Source organism: Acyrthosiphon pisum, chromosome X (genome assembly GCF_005508785.2).
Source record: "Acyrthosiphon pisum isolate AL4f chromosome X, pea_aphid_22Mar2018_4r6ur, whole genome shotgun sequence".
NCBI classification, from domain to species: Eukaryota; Metazoa; Arthropoda; class Insecta; order Hemiptera; family Aphididae; genus Acyrthosiphon; species Acyrthosiphon pisum.
This window is the reverse complement of record NC_042493.1, coordinates 28170934-28192586: the sequence shown is the minus strand read 5'-3', so window position 1 is coordinate 28192586 and position 21653 is coordinate 28170934. Positions and strand designations below refer to the sequence as shown.

At 25.9% G+C, this 21653-nt stretch overlaps 1 protein-coding gene across 2 annotated transcripts in view; it reads right to left on the bottom strand.

Moving 5' to 3' along the window:
• LOC100328917 (timeless) overlaps nt 1-13361 on the bottom strand; it is a gene marked incomplete at its 5' end in the record, with an annotated part of 16650 nt that extends 3289 nt beyond the window's left edge. Inside the window, 14 exon segments of one of the 2 annotated variants that reach the window (XM_029485187.1) lie at nt 1-171; nt 276-483; nt 3543-3642; nt 3754-3880; nt 3994-4230; nt 4296-4508; nt 5020-5165; nt 5343-5423; nt 5570-5755; nt 6176-6325; nt 6964-7135; nt 7198-7256; nt 11339-11433; nt 13265-13361. In XM_029485187.1, the coding sequence (XP_029341047.1) occupies nt 1-171; nt 276-483; nt 3543-3642; nt 3754-3880; nt 3994-4230; nt 4296-4508; nt 5020-5165; nt 5343-5423; nt 5570-5755; nt 6176-6325; nt 6964-7135; nt 7198-7256; nt 11339-11433; nt 13265-13361 (2042 nt within the window). 2 annotated transcript variants of the gene reach the window in all.
• Between the last annotated feature and the right edge of the window lie 8292 nt (nt 13362-21653).

Here is a 21653-nt window from a genome sequence, read left to right as displayed (position 1 = left end):
ATGTTCAGAAATGTTTTCAAAATGATTGGTTGAAAGAGTGACGTAGTGTTTTCGACTTTAGTTATTACATGATGCATCATAACAAGCACGGATTCGTTGACAATATCACTATTTTTTTCGTAATTTTGGAGGACTAATCCATATTTGTACATTGTGTCAGGTACAGCAAACCTATAGGGTAGTAAAATTCAATTTTTAGTTTCATATTTTACATAATTTTAGAAATTATCTATGCATAATATTATAGTCTTAATGGAATCAGGTTTTATATTTACTTTTCGATGTACGCAGTAATATTGTCGTTTAAATTCCAATAATCTTTAAAGGCATCAAACAATGACAAAACCATATGATTTGTAACTATTAAGTCATGCAAGTATTCAATAATCTGTATGTCACTATCATAGTAACGAATTAGTAATGTGAATAAAGACTTGATGTCCTTTGCCCAAGTGATTGATTCTGGAGAGGTGTTGCCTGAATCTAAATATCATATAAACATTAGATTACTAAGCATATTTATATGTATAATAACGACTGTTGTTACTGCCTTATATAACTACCTACGATACAAACAAGTAACAACTGGTTACTGGGATAGATTTGCCTACCTAGCCTATGAGCAAACTTGGGTAAAATAGGTACTTTTAAAAAGTATTTAGAATAAATACTCGAATACTTATAAAAAAATAGTAGTTAGGTATTCAGAATACTTAATCCCAAAGTTGGGCATTAACTTAACTAGTTAGTTTATTTTCCAATAAACTTATGAACTTAACTAGTTTAATTTAGGTAGGTACAGTTGAAATAACTTAGCTTTAATCAGTTGATTTACAAAAAATCCAGCAAGTTAAAAACATTTTGAAATTTATCGTTTATACGTAAATATTACTCTATCAGTATGAAATAAAAATAATCCAATACCTACTATAATAACACAAACATTTCTGTTCTTTTTCTTGATAACATCATTTTGTGTACCTATCTATATTAATATATTTCATTAAGTTGTAAATTATATATTATGTGAGTTGCAATTATAAATGTTTTTAATACAATTTATAATTTTAAATTACAAATTGATAATTGTTATGTTTTAATGTTATATAACTTATAATATTATATATGAAGGTCATGTACTCATCTTCACGTATTATGACATTTAATTGCTATATGATATAAAAAATATTTTTTTTTTAATTAGGTATTAATTTGAGATGAGTACCTATAGTTTAAATTAGTAAATAATAATAGATAAAGTAAAAGTAAAAGTGTAACAGTGTACATTATGATAAAAATTCAATAAAATTGTTTTTTATAATTTATAAACTAGAAAGACACATCCACTCTATATGTGATTTACATACTAATTAAAAAAAATAGATTAACTTTTTTTAAACTGAGATAAGTTAATATTTTTATCTATATTAACTTTTAACTTATCGAGTTAAATTTATAATTTGCTAACTGTTAACTTTTAACTTATCGATCTTGTGTCCTCTTAACTTAACTTGAGTTTATTATTTTCACATACTTCACAAAAATAGTATTTCAAATGAAGTAGCTTAAATAAGTAGATAGGTACCTACCTACTTCAAAAGTTTTCAAAATACTTTAAAAATATTTTTTAATTTTTGTTTTAAATATTAAACCAATGATACTTTTCTTCCGGAAAATATTCCAACATATATAATTTAATAATTCTAAATACTATAGTATAATTTAAGTTGTTGATCCTTGATTATAGGTTTTAAAACGTGTATAATATTGTAAAAATGACCAGCTTAACAAGAAAACAATTATTACCTATTGTAAATAATAAGTATTTTTTATAGGAATAGAGTACCTACTTTTAAAAAAATATTCTAAATAGTTATTCAGAATACTGTTGGCAAAAGTATTTTAAAAGTATTCTATATAATATATATTCTTAAAAAGTATTATGAATATTGTATTTGGAATACTTTATTCAGAATATTACCCAAGATTGCCTATGAGCTATACCTAATAGTTATTAGTTAGGTACTGTAAAATACAAACTGTAGAGTGGAATCATAAAGTACCAAACTATAGTTTATTAATCAGTAATCGGTAGTCGGTATAGGTTATACCTATATTATGTTATCTAATAAATAAACGGTTTTTGTGGTCGCACTCCTCCGAAACAGCTAGACCGATTTTAATGATTTTTTTTTATATATTTGGTAGGTATGAGAATAATTCTTCAATTTTCAACTTCAGTATCTTGTTCGATGGGAAAGTGAATATTGTTGGTGCATCGGGGAGGTCAAAATTTAAATTTCCCAATAGTTTTCTAAAGCGCCGGGAAAAACAACATAAAAATTAAGGAAAAACGAGAATTTTTACGAAAAATCGGTTTTCCACAAAATCGATTTTAGTTTTTGGTGTAACTCTAAAACAAATGAACCTATAAACATGAAATTTTCACTGGTCGTTTATATTTGCATTTTCTATACACTATAAAATTTTCAAAATATTTTGATTTGTTTTGAACTGTTCAGGAACATTTTCTGTTTCCGATTGTATTAGGTAGTCTTTTTTTCTACGAATGTCAATAAAACTTTATTTGTTGGGTAAAAAGCTTGAAAATTTAATAAAAGGCTCCTCCTATATTATTACAATGATATTTGAAGAATATTTAAAGTTCAAATCTTGATAAAATACGGAAAAATAACGAAAATTAGCAAATTATTTTGATTTGAGAATTCGTAAAATTTTTCTTTTTAATTCTAAGATTTGAAAATGTAATGCAAGATTCCTCATAAGTTTTTCTACCTTTATCAAAAAGTGCAAATCAAATTAAATTTTTATGAGCGTTTGAAATTCATATTTTTACAATATTGGATATCCACTCGATTTCTCATGTAGCGGTTTTGTTATTTTATTTTTATTCAAAAACGAATAACTGTATATAAATGAAAATTTTACTGAATGTTTATAATTTCATTTTCTATATACCATAACATTTGAAAATATTTTTACTCTTTTTGGGCTGTTTACAGATATTGTCAATTTTCAATTTTTTTAGTTTTTTTTATCTATAAATAGGTATTTATTTGTTGGGTAAAAATTATTTAATGCAAGGCTCCTGATATTATATTGCTACAATAGCAGTTGAAAAATCTTAAAAATATACAGGCACAATTTTTTTTTTATAAGCATTTAAAGTTCAAATTCGACAATATTTATCAAATTTAAAATTTAATAATTATTTTGTAGTTTAAAATGTATAAAATGTTCAATTTTTATAGCTAAGAATTGAACATTTAAAACAAGGTTTCACGTAAATAGGTAAATATATAAATTACTTTATTCACAATAATATCATCAAATATACTTAGTAATATCATAGGCTGAGTGCTGACTGACCGTTTTATCCCAGAATCGTTTTTCTTATACAATGACATTATATCACCGAATTAAAATTTATCACTTTACGAATAGTAAGTAGGTATATAATATCATAATTTATATTATTCTGGTACATTTGTTACTAAAAATATATCGTATTTTGTACTTACTCTGAAGATCTTTTATTAGATGTGCGTAAATTGGTGACTCAACAGCAGTTTGGCGATAGAACTCGATGGTTTTTATCACCTCTTTAATAGCCATGATGGCCTTTACGTGGTATGAAAAAAATAATCATATTTCGAACACAATGAATTTAAGATTGATAATAGTATAATAAATAATAATAATATGATAGTATAATATTGTGGTATAACGTACCAAATGCAAATGTCTGACTTTTAAATGAATATTAGGAGATTTTTGCAGTTTTGCGATCCTTAATTCTTCTGATATTTTAAGACCCTCATGAACGATGAATGAAATCAGTTTGAAAGATACAATTTGTCTAGGTATCATAAATAATAGATTTGTATTTTTTTCACATATATATATTATATACCCAGTCAAATATTAACTTGGATCGTAATAAGTAATAATAGATAAAAACACAATACTTACCTCACTAATTCCAATTTAATGTTGTTCAACTTGCAGAATCTACAAAAGTATGTTAATATCCAGAAATAAAGTGAAGTATCAATGTGTGAATTAGATGTAAGTAAGTTATAAAGTTCGTCGACTAAAGTATTAAATCCATTTTGTAGAAAACAAACAGTAAATTTCTGAAGAAAATATGATATCATGTATGTCTCTCTTGGCACATTGAACTGTTTTGGAAAAAGTGGTAACTTCAATCTAAAAAATCCAATAAACAATTAATTTGAACAATATTAAATATAATAAAATCATATATTTCCCACTTAGTTTTAGAATTTTTTTTAATATATTTTTTTCTCCTTAAGATGGCACTTCCCAAAGTTGGTTTATAGGATTTCATTTCAAATTCAAATTTAATTTGTTCAAGCGAATTTCGTCTAGATTCTCTGTTTGAATTTCTTCTAGTTTCGGTGTACGAATTTCTTCTAGACACTTTGTTAAAATTGTTAGAATTACTTGTTTTGACATCATCTCCCCTAAAATAAACCAATTTTTATACCTAAAATTAAATTATCGCGTAAAATAAAGAGCTCAGTTTTTGGTAAATCAAAACGTTTGTAATATCTTATAGTATATTAGTTTAATATTAGTTCGTATCATATTATAATTTATAAGCCCGTACATTTATTATTTATGTATTCATTATAAACAGAATTTTTCCTTTTTTAAGTTGAGCTCAGATAATTGTAAACAGCTTAAAATAAGTCAAAATATTTGGAAAATGTTATGGTGTATAGAAAATCCTTGTACAAACATTCAGTCAATATTTCATTTACCTACGCACTTCAGGCACTACCAAAGTCATTTGAATAAGAGTTGCACCAAAAACCAAAATCAATTTTCTCGAAAACTGATTTTGTGTAAAAATTCCCGTTTTTCTATAAATTTTTTTTTGTTTTTCATGTCGCTTTTGAAAACTACTGAGAAATTTTTACTTTTGACCCCCCAAAGTACCAATTAGATTTACTTTCCTATCAAGAAACATACTGGAAAAGTTCTTCAAATTTAGTTTTAGGAGAGTCAAGTTTATCTTTTATAGTATGTACGTTTAAACTATGTATTATAGCTTCTTTGGAGCTCCTGTCTTCTTCATCCATCAAATTGTTTTTGCGTAGATTCCCTATAATTTTATTCTGAAAATAAATAAGAAAATTATCTAACTAATGATTTCTTAGAAATTCAACTTATAGATAGATATATATTACTAAACATGAATAAAAAAGTTGTGTCAAATTGTATATGGCCGGTAGCTATTTATTTTGTTCCAAGTACATGGAATAAGGAGTTAAAAAAAAAATTACTATAAATACCAATTTAAAATTTGTATCATTATCACTGTCCTTGTTTGATAATTCAGATAAATGTTCTGGTGATGAATGTCTTCCGTGTTTCTAAAATTGTTAAAAATTATCTATAATGATTTAGGATATACTTATTTATTTTAAAAATATTTAATGAAAAGTTAAAACATATAACACTTTAGTTAATTAGTCACTTGGCACAAATCTTAAAATGTAATTATAATATATTTTATTACTGGATATTTTGACGACGAATTGCTTTCATTATCTTCGGAACTATCAAACTTCTTAGTTTCATTCATTTTAATGAATTGCTTTGACATCTGTTCAACGTGTTGATTCTTAAAAATCAGAGCAATTAGTTCGATGATTAGTACTGCCCAATGTCCTCGGTTAGAGTTGGCGATCAAGGAAATAATAATCTAAATAAAATATAAATTGGTAAAATTAATACCTAGGTAGTTAATATTTTTACACTTTTAGATAAGTAGTGAGTGGAGCGATGAATGTATCGATTTTACAATGGTGTGTGTGTTTTTTTTTTGTCCGATTTTCGTTATTTTTACATATTATGTCAATATTTGAACTTTAAATGCTTATAAAAAAAATTGTGACTTTGAATTTTAATTTTTTTTCATCTGCCTTTGAAACAATACACTATAATCCTTCTATGAAAATTTCAAGCTTTTTTAACCAACAAATAAAATTTTATTGATATTTATAGAAAAAAAAAAAAAAAATGGAAACTGAAAATGTCCGTAAACAGCTCAAAATATAAGTTAAAGTCCAATCTTATAATTTATTTTTTTTTTTGAATAATGTAATATAGTATAAACAATTACCTCATCGAATTGTTCGGAAAAAAACATCCACAATATAGTATTTTCGTACTGCTCGTTGGGTATGTGAAGAATATTTTTTATTAAACGCAAACAATCGCTTATAGATGATATACTGTAATTGTTGGTACATCCTGCAGGGCAGTTAGACAACTGAAATAATAAAATATACAATGATGATCAGTAAATAGTAAATACCAAATAATTGAACGCAATAAATTCCAATATTAGTATGAATATTTTAATACCTATAATATTATATTAGGGAATGGAATTGTATGCACCCTTCATTTTGTTGTTAAAATAAGGGCGGAGGCCTATGGCCAAAAATCGTATATTTTAAATTTATATACCCGTCAATGATATATATTATGATATAGGTAGGTAAGTTTGGAGTTACTATCATAATACCTAGGTAATGATTAAGAGTTATTTAGAATATTCGTTAAAAAAGGTATTAAATTAAAAAAAATGTCTCAATGATGTACTTATATTATGATTGTATACAGTTTGTGGACGACTGACGACCAGGAAACCTAAAAGATGTATTAAGATCCTTAAATAATGATTACTTAAGTAGTTTGTATTGTAATGAAATTGTACCTATAAAATTAAAAAAGTAATTTTGTTAAATTCGTTTAACACTTTAAAATCTTTTATTTTTAGATTCATAATTATTAAATTCAAAAAGTCAAAATAAATAGGTCATATTATTTAAATTAATAAAATGTTGATCAAATTTTCATCTATTCTATAATTTTCTTATAAAATAGTTAAAATTAATAATTTACTTTTTTCATATGTTCCTTTATAATTTCCATGATACGTTTGATGGCTTTTAAGTTAGCCCATGCGGCTTTGCTCATCGACATCATCCAATTCAGCCCAAGTAAAACGGAATTATCTCCGTTTTCTCCAACAAGCATCAAACTTTCAATTGGTGATATTAAACTAACCAGAATTCTGAAAAATTTAGTTACGAGTTAAGAAAGTTAAAATAATCATCATGTTAAAAAATAGCGTACTTCAACAAAATGTCAATTATATTGTCGTTATTGACTGCAATAAACATCGGTATGAGGTGCTAAACATGAAAACATAACATTTTATCAACAATATAACTAATAAGTAATCATTTTTTGGAAAAAAATGTAATCATTTAATTTTTTTAATTTTAATTTTAATTTTTTTTTATATTGCCTATGATAATTTATTGATGAATATGGTAAATATCATAAGCTTGTATTCGTTTTAAAAAAACAATTTATGTCGGTATGATATAAATTATTTTGTATTTGGTAAGATTATTACACATAATTTTACAGTATGCCACTGATGTATGCAACCCTTAAGTCTTAAATGGACCACTTAGCGTAGAGTTTAATGTTCATAAAAGAATAATATTACAGTAGTTATTCGATAATTCAAAATTCGATTTATAAAGGTTTTCAATTTACCGAGTGTTCGAATAATCGAAGGAAAACAAAGTAATTCGAATTAAAGAGAGATAAAAAATTGTAGAGTGTATCCCACCGGCCACTGATAAACATTTCGAATTATCGAGGGGACCGGAATACATGTATTTTCTTTTAATTATAGAGATTTTTGCAGGAGACTCAGCGTTTTGTTCGATTTATGGAGTTTTTCGAATTATCGAGGTTTGAATTATCGAGTGACTGACTAGGTACTGTATAACATTTAATATTTTGTGAAGGAAGACGGAAATTGAAATTAAAATAAATACTAAAACTAAAATAATAACAGGTTTGTGGTAAACAACTAAACAATAACAATTATTTAACTTGACGGTCATATTTTTTTTATAAAAACGGGTTTTAGTGTACCTATACTTCAGTCATAGTTGAGAAACCAAATATTGAAATGTATAATGTGCATGAATGGCATTATACAGAAACAGAAGACAATATGTTTCATGTATAAAAAACTTTTTCGATATCATTAATATTCACAAAAAGTCTGAAAACATTACAAATAAAGGATCTAAAAAACAATACTATTTTAGATTCTGAGTGGAATGATGAATGTATTGATTTTACAATGATGTGTGTTTTTTTATATTTTTATTTTTTATTTTTGTGTCTGTGTACACGATTAGTAGTCGAAATAATGCTTCGATTATCAACTTCAGTATCTTGTTTGATGGAAAAGTGAATCTAATTGGTACTTTTGGGAGGTTAAAATTAAAATTCCCAATAGTTTTCAAAAGCGCCCGGAAAATAAAATAAAATGTAATACAAAATTCTTCATATTTATGTCTACCTTTATCAAAAAAAAAAAAAAAAATGTCTACAACAAATTCAAATCAAGTTTTTATGAGCGTTTACTTGAGCAATTTTTACAACACTGGATATTTACACGATTTCTCATTTTAGCGATTTTCTTATTTTGTTGTAAATCAAAAACTGTAGATGTATGAAAATATGACTGATTGTTTATATTTACATTTTCTATATACCATAAAATGATGATAATATTTTAACTATTTTTGAACTGTTTACGGACATTGTCAGTTTTCAATTTTTTTAGTTTTTTTTTTCTATATTTCTCTAAAAAAATGTATTTGTTGGGTAAATAGCGGGAACATTGAATGTAAGACTTCTGATATATTGTTAAAATAACAGTTAAATAATATAGAAATAGGTACACAGGCACAATTTTTTTTATAAGCATTTATTCTTCAAATTTTGATAAAATGTATCAAATTTAAAGTTTAATTATTATTTTGTCATTGAAAATTTATAAAATGTTCAACTTTTATAGGTAAGGATTAGCTAGTAAGTCTTAACTACGACATTATGGCTCGTATATAGCTTAAGCCAGAGGTATTAAAACTTTTTCAGCCTATGGATTCTTTTTGTGTTCACAATATTTTTACTGCTCCCAAATTATTATGAAAAAATTGAAACAATACGGATAAAAATTGGCTAATGTGGGTGATAATAACTGCAGTGAATTTAGTACTAGAAATAAAACTTCAAATAATCGCGTTATGTATTTCATAGTAGTTTCCATAATCGCTTTAAAGACTAGGTATAGATAATATTACCAACATTAATAATTTCGGTTTCTGGTGATTTCACGCGGCTCTCTTCGCCAACTCTCGCGACGCGCCCCTGAGAGCCTTGACGAACAATTTGAATACCTCTGGCTTAAGCGATTCTGTTTCGTGTGAAACTGTTTTTCTATTTGAATCGATTATTTATGACAATTGAAAGGTAACTATTTTTTTGAAAATAACTTTTTTTTATAAATATGTTCTGTGGCCAAGCGGTCCTCACTAGGATTTTGGAAAGGGCCAAATGATATTTTTGAAAATTACTTGCGAGCCGCATGCAGTGAATAAATTTGAATTTGCGCATAATGTTGACCTAAAATAAAAAAGGTCCTCGTGGGGCGTATTCCCCCCCGGGTGTAAAAATTCCTAGTTTCTAGTTAGTTTGAATGACAATATATTAAATATTATAATAGTTAAAAAAATGTTACTTTACTATATAACTATTTTACTTTATTTACTCAAGTGTAGAATGTTGAATTTTAGAATGTTAAATTCAGTTTTGGTGCAAGCCGCACTAAATTTGCCAAAGGGCATTTGCTTTAGACGGATTAATTACTTTTTAAGAAAGTCAAACGCATATGATAGTTATTTTACCATGGCAATTCGAACACTTCGTTATGTTTGAAACAGAAAAGAATTTCGTATCAATAATTTATATAGGAATTTAAAAAAAACACAATAAAATATAATATTTATAAATTAGTTTTGATTTACATGAATCTATTGCACACAATCCTGTTTATAATTTAGCGGTAATTTGTTTATAAAAAGGGTCAAATACATTCAGTTAAAATTCGGTATAAGTCTTAACTAGCGCTCTTAAATTTTAATAAGCATAGTGCATAAGAATATAAATATTTTTTACTATAGTAATTGGATGAGAAAAGCAGTTATTTTTAATTTCCAAAAGTTTTTGGATTTAACCCCTTTCATAAATAATTTTTTCATAATATAATGTCTTAATGAAGCATAATAGCCAACAATGGTACACTGATATAGAAACATTAATTGTAAGTTAAATAGGTACTTTGAATTAGAATTTCAATATATTTAAGATATCAATTTTAACTTTTCTCCAAATATCATTAAAATGTCCGATATCAAACTCCCCTAAAAAGTGGATGCGTGGCATTTATTTTCTTTGTTTTTTACCAGGTATGATTGTATTCATTATTTCTATAAATACCTATATAATTTTATTGTGTATTGTGCGTATAGAGTATATAAGTTATTTTAATAAAATAAGTTCAAGTTGAAAATTTAAATAAAAGGTATTAATATAATTGAATATAATTTGTCAGATAGGGCAATTGATACATATTTTAACCATTAACTTTATGAGACTAACCACTGAAAACATTTTAACATATTAATAACTAAATCCTATATACAGTGTTTTAAAAGATACTTTTTTAAAGCATTCAATTACAGATACATATACTTATTTTAAAAGTATTTAAATACTCAGTAAGAAAAGTATTCATTGATACTTTAAAATACTTTGAAATTCTTTATAAATACATTTTTTTACCTATAATAAATCAACTGAACTAATTTTCATATTTGTATTTCATACGTTAATTTTATAGAGAATTTTAAATCGTATCATTTAGTGTAACTATAAAATAAAATTCCAATTTTTTTTGAAGTATTACAATTTTCAGTCGAGGATAATGCACAGTAAAAAAATATAATATATAATAAATTCTCAATTTTTTTTTACCTGATCAAAATAAAATAGAAAATATATAAACTTAAAAGAATAAGTATTTGAAAACTAGTATTTGATTTTAAATAAAGATACTTTGAGAAAGTGTTTAATACAATTTGTTGGATTAATTTTTTAAAAATATTTGAAATCCTTATTTCGTTTTAACTTTACAATAATTTACAACTGATATAAGGTCAAAATTAGCACCTTGATAATAAATATACATTTTGAACCAGAAAATTACATCTAAATCGTTTGGATAATATTGTTTTAAAAGTTATATTTTTTATATAAATTATATTTTAATATATTAACCTATTACTTTAAACATTCATACGAATAATACATGTAATATACCTAATAAAGCAAATAAACAAACTTGGCTTAATAGTTGTGAGAATCCAATTATCTGCCTAAGATGTGTTGCACTTCTTTCTGATGAATTCAATTTTTCGTAGATATGCATAAGTATCACTGTAAAATCAAAGAACAGACATGGTTTATATAAAGCTATAAAATCATAACCAAATAATAATAATTCGTTTTTGTAACAATATAAATAATAATAACATTTTTTTTTTTAAATACCTATTAGGATAATTAAGATTTTTTAACACTGAGCAGAGCGATAAATGTTCTGATTTTACAATGAAGTGTGTTTTATTTTGTCCGAAGAAATGTACAAACAGCTTTATTCTAGATTTTGAGTTTACACCCTCATTGAATGAATGAGTCAAATCTGAATTTAATGATTACCTCTATTGAATTGTATTGTACTTCAGAACGAAAAATGATTATGAGTGTAGACTATGACTCGTTAGCCTCTAATTTTCCGTGATTATTTTGTAATACATTTAGTTATAATAGGCTCAAAAGTAATTTTTTATTCTTCTATTAGTATTGAAGGTTGATTTTTTTTTAAACTAATTTTTAACTAATAATCAAATACTTACATAATGTTATATGAATATTTTGTATTATATCATATAATTTATTGGGTATTAACTTATAAGTTGGAGTTTAAAGTAAGTAGGTATAACTACCTACTGTTAACAGTCTACAATATAAGTTCATGGGATAAATAGATTATAAATACTGTAAATAACTATTATAATTATTTTGAAAAATTAATTGTGTATAGAAAATTATAATATACCTACGTAATGGAAAAAGAAATCAAGTCTCTACATTTAATATTTTTTAAATATTACCTATAACAAAATAACTAAAATCATTACAATCAAATTCCTATACAAAAAGATTATAGATATGCATTTTTATAATTTTAATCTAGCTTAAGAACAACTTTGTATTACAATTTTTTAAAAATATTTTTAGGTTGCTTAATAAAATAAAAACAATTATAAAGTTATAACTAAAACATAATTTGAAAATAATCGCGATGTTCACAAATTACGTAAAAATTTAAACACTTAAAAAATATATAATATATATATTTAATATTTTTTTAAACTATTTTATAATATTTAACTACTGTAAGAAACAAAGCAGAACTTATATAAGGAATTGTATATTATATTTTCAAGTTTTTCGACTAAAAAATGAAAATATTGGACAAAAGCTTTAAAATAAAATAATAAAATAAGCATAATTAATAGCTTGAGAAAAAACCAATAATATTTTAAACTTATGTCATGTCCAGAAAATAGTATTATAAATATTTGATTAAATTTTAAATTTCTACGATTATTCAAAAATTGGTGGTGCTTAAATATCTCTGTTTTATTTGTTTATAATTTTAATTTTTACTAAATTATTATCTTAGTTAATTTTTACTTTTAATTTCCCAAAGTACAAACTACTTAGGTATACATCCAATCTCCTACCAAAAACCACTTTCGATATTGAAAATCGATGACTTTGTCTGCAAAAAATACACACACGTCTTAAAACCAATACATTCATCGCTCTGAGTGATTATTACGGTAAAGTGTGTACCATTTTTCATTAAAGGAATAGCTTTTCCATGTGATCGTTTATTATTACTTCGAAATATATATATTAATAATAAAAGACACATTGTTGTTGGCCTGTTTTATTTTTTTTTATTTTTTTTTGGGGGGGGGGGGGCTGGCATCCTATATAATATAATACTATATAATTGCAAATATTATGAAAAAAGCAATCAGGTACCTAAACTTCAGCTTGTGTCGCACCACCGAAATAAGGTACTTGATGAAATAAATACCCATATTTAACACCAAACATATTTGTGCATATATTATAAAACGTTGATGGTAATAAATATTATAAGAATAACGATTTAATTATACATTATACTTACTATAACAATTCTTGGATGGGACATAATCATTACCAACGCGAGTTCCCAATTGTGCAAACATATTTTGCGTGTTACTATTTTTAAATAGTTCATCCATTTTAATTATTTTTGTTAAAGATTCCCACTAGATATTATCTAAGAACATAACAATACAATGTAGATCAATATTAATAGTATTCAAGACAATAATATTATTATATTTTACTACAATATTATTCATTGCTGACATTCAATATATAGCATTCGTTTAGATAGTGATTTAGGGACTCAAGGTCTTAGCTGACAAAGGTGGGCAAGTTAATGAAAATAATTAACTCAAGTTAAGTTAAGTTAAGAGGACACAAGATCGATAAGTTAAAAGTTAACAGTTAACAAATTACAAATTTAACTCGAGAAGTTAAAAGTTAATATAGAAAAAAATATTAACTTAAATCAGTTTAAAAAAAGTTAATCCATTTTTTTTTAAATTAGTATTTAAATCACATAAAAGGTGAATTTGTCTTTTTAGTTTCTAATTTATAAATTATAAAAAACAGTTTTATTGAAATTTTATCATAATGTAGGTACACTGTACCTATACCCTTTTACTTTTACTTTACTATTGTTTACTAATTTAAACTATACTCATCTCAAATTAATATATTAAATAAATATATTTTTTATATTATATAGCAATTGAATAATATAAGTTATATAACATTAAAATATAACAATTGTCAATTTATAATTTAAAATGATTAATTTTTTTAAAAACATTTATAATTGCAACTCGCATAATATATAATTTACAACTCCATAAAATATATACAAACAATTATGTTATCAAGGAAAAGAACAGAAATATTTGTGTTTTTGTATTGGATTATTTTTATTTTATACTGACATAGTAATATTTACGTATAACCGAAAAATTTCAAAATGTTTTTAACTTGGTAGATTTTTTTAAAATCAACTGATCAAAGCTAAGTTATTTCAACTGTAAATTAAACTAGTCAAGTTCATAAGTTAATTAGAAAATAAACTAACTAGTTAAGTTTAAAAGTTAAAAAAAATTAGCTTTCTAACTTAACTTTAACTTTTTAACTAGTTAATGCCCACCTTTGCTAGCTGGTATAATTGATCAGCCTTTGGGTATGCATTATATACTGTTCAATGACCAGAAATGTCTTGCAGTCTTGCAGTAGTGCATCTAGGATTTTACGGGGGGGGGGGGGGGATATACAGATTTTAATAGAAATATTATTCAGAATACACATATAATAATCATATTATTATACACATTTCGCATTGTATAATATTTCATATGCCCAGGGCCAATCTAGTATCTTTTTTTCTTTGAAATTTCAAAGTCAGTAGCAATCATCTACCTGCAATGAGTAATGCCGTATCTTTTTATACGATATCGAGCTATTATTAGTACCAAAAAATCTAATCTATATGTATTAATATTATAAATAATAAACAAACAATTTCTCATATTATGAGAAATTGTTTGTTTGTTTGTTTGTTTGTTTGCTCAGGGTGATCTTAACAGATTTAATTTTTTTTTTTACTGTCAGAAAGCTAGACTATCCCAAGAATCTATAGTCTATATTATATTATCTCGATATAAGTGGCCCTAAATTTTTTTATTGCAAATTTAAGAAATTGTATAGATAGTTTAAAGTGTCTTCGTACCATCATGTAACTATGTAATTGTGCACTATGAAAGCATTTCCCGAAATTTGCATTTTAATGTGGTGCATTTAAAGTTTTGAACACCATTAAATCGAATATTAAATAACGAATTAAACAAAGCTTGAACTATATATATAGTTGGAATTTTTAACGGGTAACAAAGTGCATGAGTCAGCTGGTATATTGTATATTTATGAAGATGAACATTGAACACAGGTCACAGACCAAGTAATGTTTAAGTGGGTTTAGAAGACATTCAAACAATTTTAAAAGTTATGATATATTAATACCACACAGACATTATATAAATAGACGCTAATGTAATATGTTACGTTGACATATTGAGTCACGTATACTGCAATAGTTTAGTACATATCCCTTCTCCCTTATCACCACAAAAATACTCACTTCAAGAGAATTGCATCTGCAGTTACGTAACAGGCGATCACGTTGTTGAACATCAAGTTTTCCCTAATACTATTTTAAACATAGACTAGCTATTATTTAACAACGAATACCTACAAATTCAATATCACGTCACACACAGATGTTTCATTAACGTTAAATTATTGTAGAATTGTTAATTACATAGGTACTAAATATAAACATATGACCTGAAAGGAACAACACGTAAGTATCTGAAAAAACGTATTTTTTTCAGGAGAGAGATTTTGCCTAGAATATGTTTCTCTCATTCGGTACAGAGATTTTGTTTTGCATAATCGTAATTTATTGTCAAGTTAACATAATTTTCTGCGATATTTATCTTTTATAAGTTTAAAGTACAATTTTCAAACGCTGGGATTATGTTGCAGTTTTATGTTTTTTTGAAGTGAAAACAATATAAAAGAAATTATTTCATATTTTTATACCTACTAACTTTAAATATAACTTGTAATTTAAAATATATTACCTTCTAAAAAAAATTCAATTTTAATACATTTATCAAAAATAAAAGTTAAAATATTGATATTTTAATATTACGTTAAAGTAATTTAATTTAAATATAATATAATTTAAGAGAACGGCACATCTACTTTTTTGTCTCTATCTCACAAATACGTTGTAAAATTTTTGTTCATCAGTTCACGTTTAGCTTCGTTAAGTTATAATATTAGAGGAAATTAATTGAATGAATTAGTTTTAAACATAAAGGTAACAACCTAATAGTATCATACTTATATGTATTAAAAACACTCCCCGTAATGTATTAGATGTGCTTACTGTCTTTCGAATTTCGATATTTTAATTTTGAAGTGAACTATGAGCATTTTTTAAATTATAATCTTTTACACACTTATGATTTATTTTAAAATTGCAAAATCATAAAAACATACTTTTTAACAACATGTTACTTAATTTTAAAACAGTAACAAAAAATTCAAAAAATTCAAATAAAAAGTTAAAAATAACGTTAAAGAAATTTAAATATTAGTTTCTCGAAGTAGAAATTTATTTTATATGTTTCATTTTACTGATTGCAATGACGTGTGTGTGTGTTCACCTACCACTCTTATAAGTACATAGTTAACTACACAAGTAAAAAATACCAACAAGAAATCCTTAAAAAATGATTGTATATTTAAGTTTAATAACATTGATAGATTGAGGTAACAAAATGTTTTATATTATTCTATGTTTCACGTTTAAATATATAATATTATTATAATCATGGTATGCTATATTTTTAAATTTATGATATGTATAATTTCCCCAAAATTATACTTACCTAATTCATTTATATAGTAAGTTATTTCTTATATCATACTGTGAATAGTTATAAAATACCCATAAAACAGACACGCAGCATTGGTGTGCCTAAAAAGCCTATACAGAACGCCGTGTTATCATAATTGTATTATTCATCAATTATCATAACCATGAAACAACACTAATAAGTAATAACTAATAATAAATAAGACGTAATAATATAGTATAAGTAGACTATAGTTATAGAATAAATAATAATTGGGATTAACGTGTTAATATTTTTTAGTATTTTTAAAACTTTTTAACATTATTAGCAAATTGTGATAATTATTACTACATATTATGTTCTATGTTCAAATTTAAATTATTTACTGCATAACTAAGTATACAAATTGACAGTACAATATACATGCCTATAATTTCACGAGTTTTTAAGTTGTAATTGCATATTATAGTTTTTTTTTTAAGCCTGTTAACTTTTTCATTTCAAATTGAATTCACAAACTAATAATGAAACTTCTTATTTACTATCCTCTTTATTTAATACAACTTTCATGTAATTTAAGAATAACCTGATTGTATTATGTTTTGTTTATGTCCAATTATATTTAAATAATGAATTGAGTCCTAGTGTAGCTGCAAGTTAATATTAATTAATGATTATTATACTAGTGTGATTTTTAAATAAAATTGATTGTTTAAGCCTAGTTATTCACTTAAATAAAAATGTTTAATAGTTATATCATGTTAAAGTGTTACAAAGTTAATACCCAGAAATCTATAAATATTGTCTTATTAATTTCTACATTTATCATACATTGTTAATGGACCGTTGTGTTGATTATTAAACATATTATAGCGAAACAATAAAATTATTATTTTGTTGCTGATTCAAAATAACACACTATACATGCTGAACAGTTTTATAAGTACATAAATAAATGGGTACAATAAATAAGGAATCATTATTAAGATATTACGACTAATAATAATCTTTTTTATGACCATTGTAATTCCTATTGATGAAAAGGTTAGGTAAAAACTATCACATTGTTTCGAATGTCATCACTTTTATAATATGACATATTATGCCATGCACAAATTATTTTTTAAAAAGTAAACAAGACGTTTACAACAAAACTATAACAGCTAGCTGCGTAATTTTGAATATTTGTACCGTGATTTTTTTATATATAATCAATAAATTAATTAAGCTCATATAATATCATAAACACTATAATAATGATTTTTTATATAATATAATAATAGTTACCAAAAAATCCGCCTTGCTTTGCGTTCTTGCGGTCTTATGGGTATTGAATACAACTGAAGTACTTTGTAGGAGAGATTGGAGTAGAATGACGAAAACGGCAAACTCTGACGGTTGATTATATAATTTTTATACTTGAGTACTATGATACATATGCAGGGGGGTATCACGTTTTCGTGTAATGTGACAAACAGCAGTCACGTGCATAGTGTAGATATATGTGTGTAAAATTATTACTATGAATGTGACTTGTACATTAGCGATACATTGCGCAATTATAATGTGTCAGTATTATGTTTTCTTAGTCTGGAATAATTGAGAGAAAACTAATATTAATATTTTATGGCTTTTATATGCACTTATACTAAATGTCTGCAATATTAACGATGCCAACATTTCTAGCACTTACGAACTATAATATGAAAAAGGGAAAAACCTCTTAACCAAACCTACGTCTCACTCCTAAGTCTTCGAACAATAAATGTTGAAAATTTAACTGTTCATATTACCTTGGTAAACATAAACCTAAGCTATAGTACTAAAATTACCATGCAAGTAATTAATATTATGATGACATATTAATATAACAACAATGGTTCAATATTTAAAGCATGAATGGGAATTCAACTCATTACAAAATAAATTCAGCTTCCATAATATATGTAGTTCGATAATAGGTACGCACGCACGCACTTACTAATTGAAAATACACATAATAATGTTTTAATCTGTTATCACAGATCACTTCTTATTTTTTTTTAGATGAAATGTCGCAGTGAATGCGAGTGTGACTGTTTTCACATTTTTTCATTCGATATCAGAGGGAATGTATGGAACAGAACAGGGTTATGAGCCATTGGGCTCTTCATATTTATCTCTAATACTGGTAACAGTGATTTAAAAGCTCGATATATGGGATCCCCTCCTCGAGCTTATGATATCAAGTGGTAAAAATGTCATTATGATAATCAATTAACTTTCTAGTTCTTAGTAATATATTAAAATCATTGCAAGCCCCTCTGATCACTTTTTGATATGATTATAACTGTTACCTATTATTTATCTTAACCTAAATGTTAGTCTTGTATGTTTTCACTTTTCTATAAATTAATTTATTTTTGCTCTATAATACTATATAGAAAAATGTTCTCAACTATATTTTAAAAATGTTAAACATTTTCTAAACTATTTGAAGTGGTTATCATTATGTAAATTAATAACATAATATTAACATAATATATTTATAGAGATGTCATTATTTTCTTGAAGAAACAATCATAACTATAAACTATTTATTTTTTTGTTTAGCCGCATATTACTTTTTTTTTATTTTACAAAATTTAAGTCACTTTATAATATATTCTAAATAATAACTCATAAGTTTGACTTAGGTACTATTGATGAAGTGCTCATTTTATCGGTAGTATGTTGAATATTGTATACAATATAATAATATACTTTAGTCTTTTTTTAAGAGTTTTAAGTGCCTTACCTAGCTAAAAAAAATTATTAAATATTTAATACATTTTTAATTGTGTACAGTGCAAATTTTCGTAATTTTTATGAATTTTGTCAACATTTGAATTTTAAATGTTTATAAAAAAGTCAATGTATTTTTATTTTTAATATTTTTAATCTACTATTATAACAAAAAAACTTATAAGGAGTTTTGTATTACATTTTCAAGTTTTTTTATCCAATGAAAAAAATTGTATAACACTTGTAGCGGTGAATAACGTTACAGTTTCGCCTTTGCCGTTTTGTTGTGAAAGTTGCCTAGATAAGGTTCAACTACCTAAACTCTAGAATAATCAAAATTCATAAAATGTTAGTTTATTGACATTAAGAATTCAGTCATATATTATGTTAAACGTACTTTCGCAGTCGTCAGGAAAAAACGAATTGAATTTATAACATCAGCGTGGACGAGTGTGTACATCGATAGTCGGCTACGAGAGACCGAGAATAGTTATGTAGGCGGCATCGGCTGATGAGTGAGGGAGAAATTAGTTGACTTACATTTAAAAGGACTCGACGAGTAGGAGATAAAATATATAATAATTCACGAACATGGTAACAAGAATACAATACTAGGAACATGGTTGCGATACAGAGACGATTGATAATATCGGTGATAGTGCGGGACAAGGTCTCACTTATCTCCTCATTACTCCAACCAAAGAAGCAAAAAACGAACTTTCTTTTTTTTTTTTGGGGGGGGGGGAGGGCTGACATTGACAGTATTGGCGGTTGTGGTTAACCAGCTGGTTCTCGTGTAGAAAGAACGCTGGTTTGATTCGGTCGATATATTCATACCTGCCGATTGTTACACTGCAGCTTGTATAGTTGTATGCCTTCTCGCGTCATTCTAGGACTGAGTGCGTGTCAACAAGACTCATAGCGTAGTCGTAGTGGTGGTTAGACTGCGTCGATGTGGATGAATACATGGCTGACGTTTGGTAGCTCTTTCGGTACGAAAATTTATCGTCTGGTGTTATGATCAGTTCCGGGTGAAGGTCGCAGAGCCGGGCAGTCGTTAGGTAGGTGTCAGTGTATCACACACCATTAGCTGGGGCTAGACAGACATCCGTTTTGACGGCGTTGCGCCAGCGGCAATTTTGTGATCCATTGGACGGATTCTTGCGCAGTGAGCGTTTCCTTTAGTGTCCTATGTTTCCTGATTTTAAAATTAAATGTTACCTAGACTTCTAAGTTCTACTTCTTCTTCTAGGCTCTAGCTTAAAAGTGTTTGATATTAGCTTAAATAGTGATGTACAACCTATTCAGCCGATTATTAATTTTTCACGCGTAAAATTTGTAATAAACAACGTAGATTTCAAAGTTCATGGTAAAAAGTATATCCTTAAATTCAAAAATCGAAGACTTCAATAAATTCCCTAAATAATTATATTTTATGTACCTACTTATAATTAAAAAAAACTATTTTTTCATTTGAATTCACTTTTAATATCTTTGAAATATTATTAACAAGCCAAACAGAAGGAATAAGTTGTGTTATATTATATTATATGATCATTTTTTAAAATTAAATTTAAAAATGTTATAAAAAATTTATAAAAATTAATGTGTACCTATATAAATTAAAATAATTATAACCGGGCCTGTCCTACATTTTAATCCTGAGCACGCCTCTGGTAAATATTATCGCTGTATCGATGCACGAATTACGATAGTTCATTATACAAATATGAGACAATTGCAGATGTATCTTAAATTAAAACATTAGATACTGAATATTTAAAATTGTATAGATTGTTAATGCGTGTTAAAAGATTAATTAAATAAAAATAATTTTCAGTTTGGCGCCCTTTCCGTGATGGCGCCCTGAGCAGTCACCCAGGTCGCCCATAGCTTTCGCCGGCCCTGAATGTATGTACCTATACATAGTATTGTTATTATTATAACACAATTACACGAAACACGTGTTCGACGTCATGCTGAACAAATACTTAGTAGAGGTAACGTACCCATAGATAATGTACCCATTATATAATAATTATTGTTTTTATCGAAATATTATAGGTCACATAATATTATTATATCACTTAATAATATGTTTTAGCTGTTGTGACACACCACACACACACACACACACACACATAGTATTATATAATGATAATTGTTTTATCAAAATATTATTACATAACAATTATAGTCGTGTGTTACTGCATATGTTGATTCCAAACTTTATATCACTGATTATTCCCACCA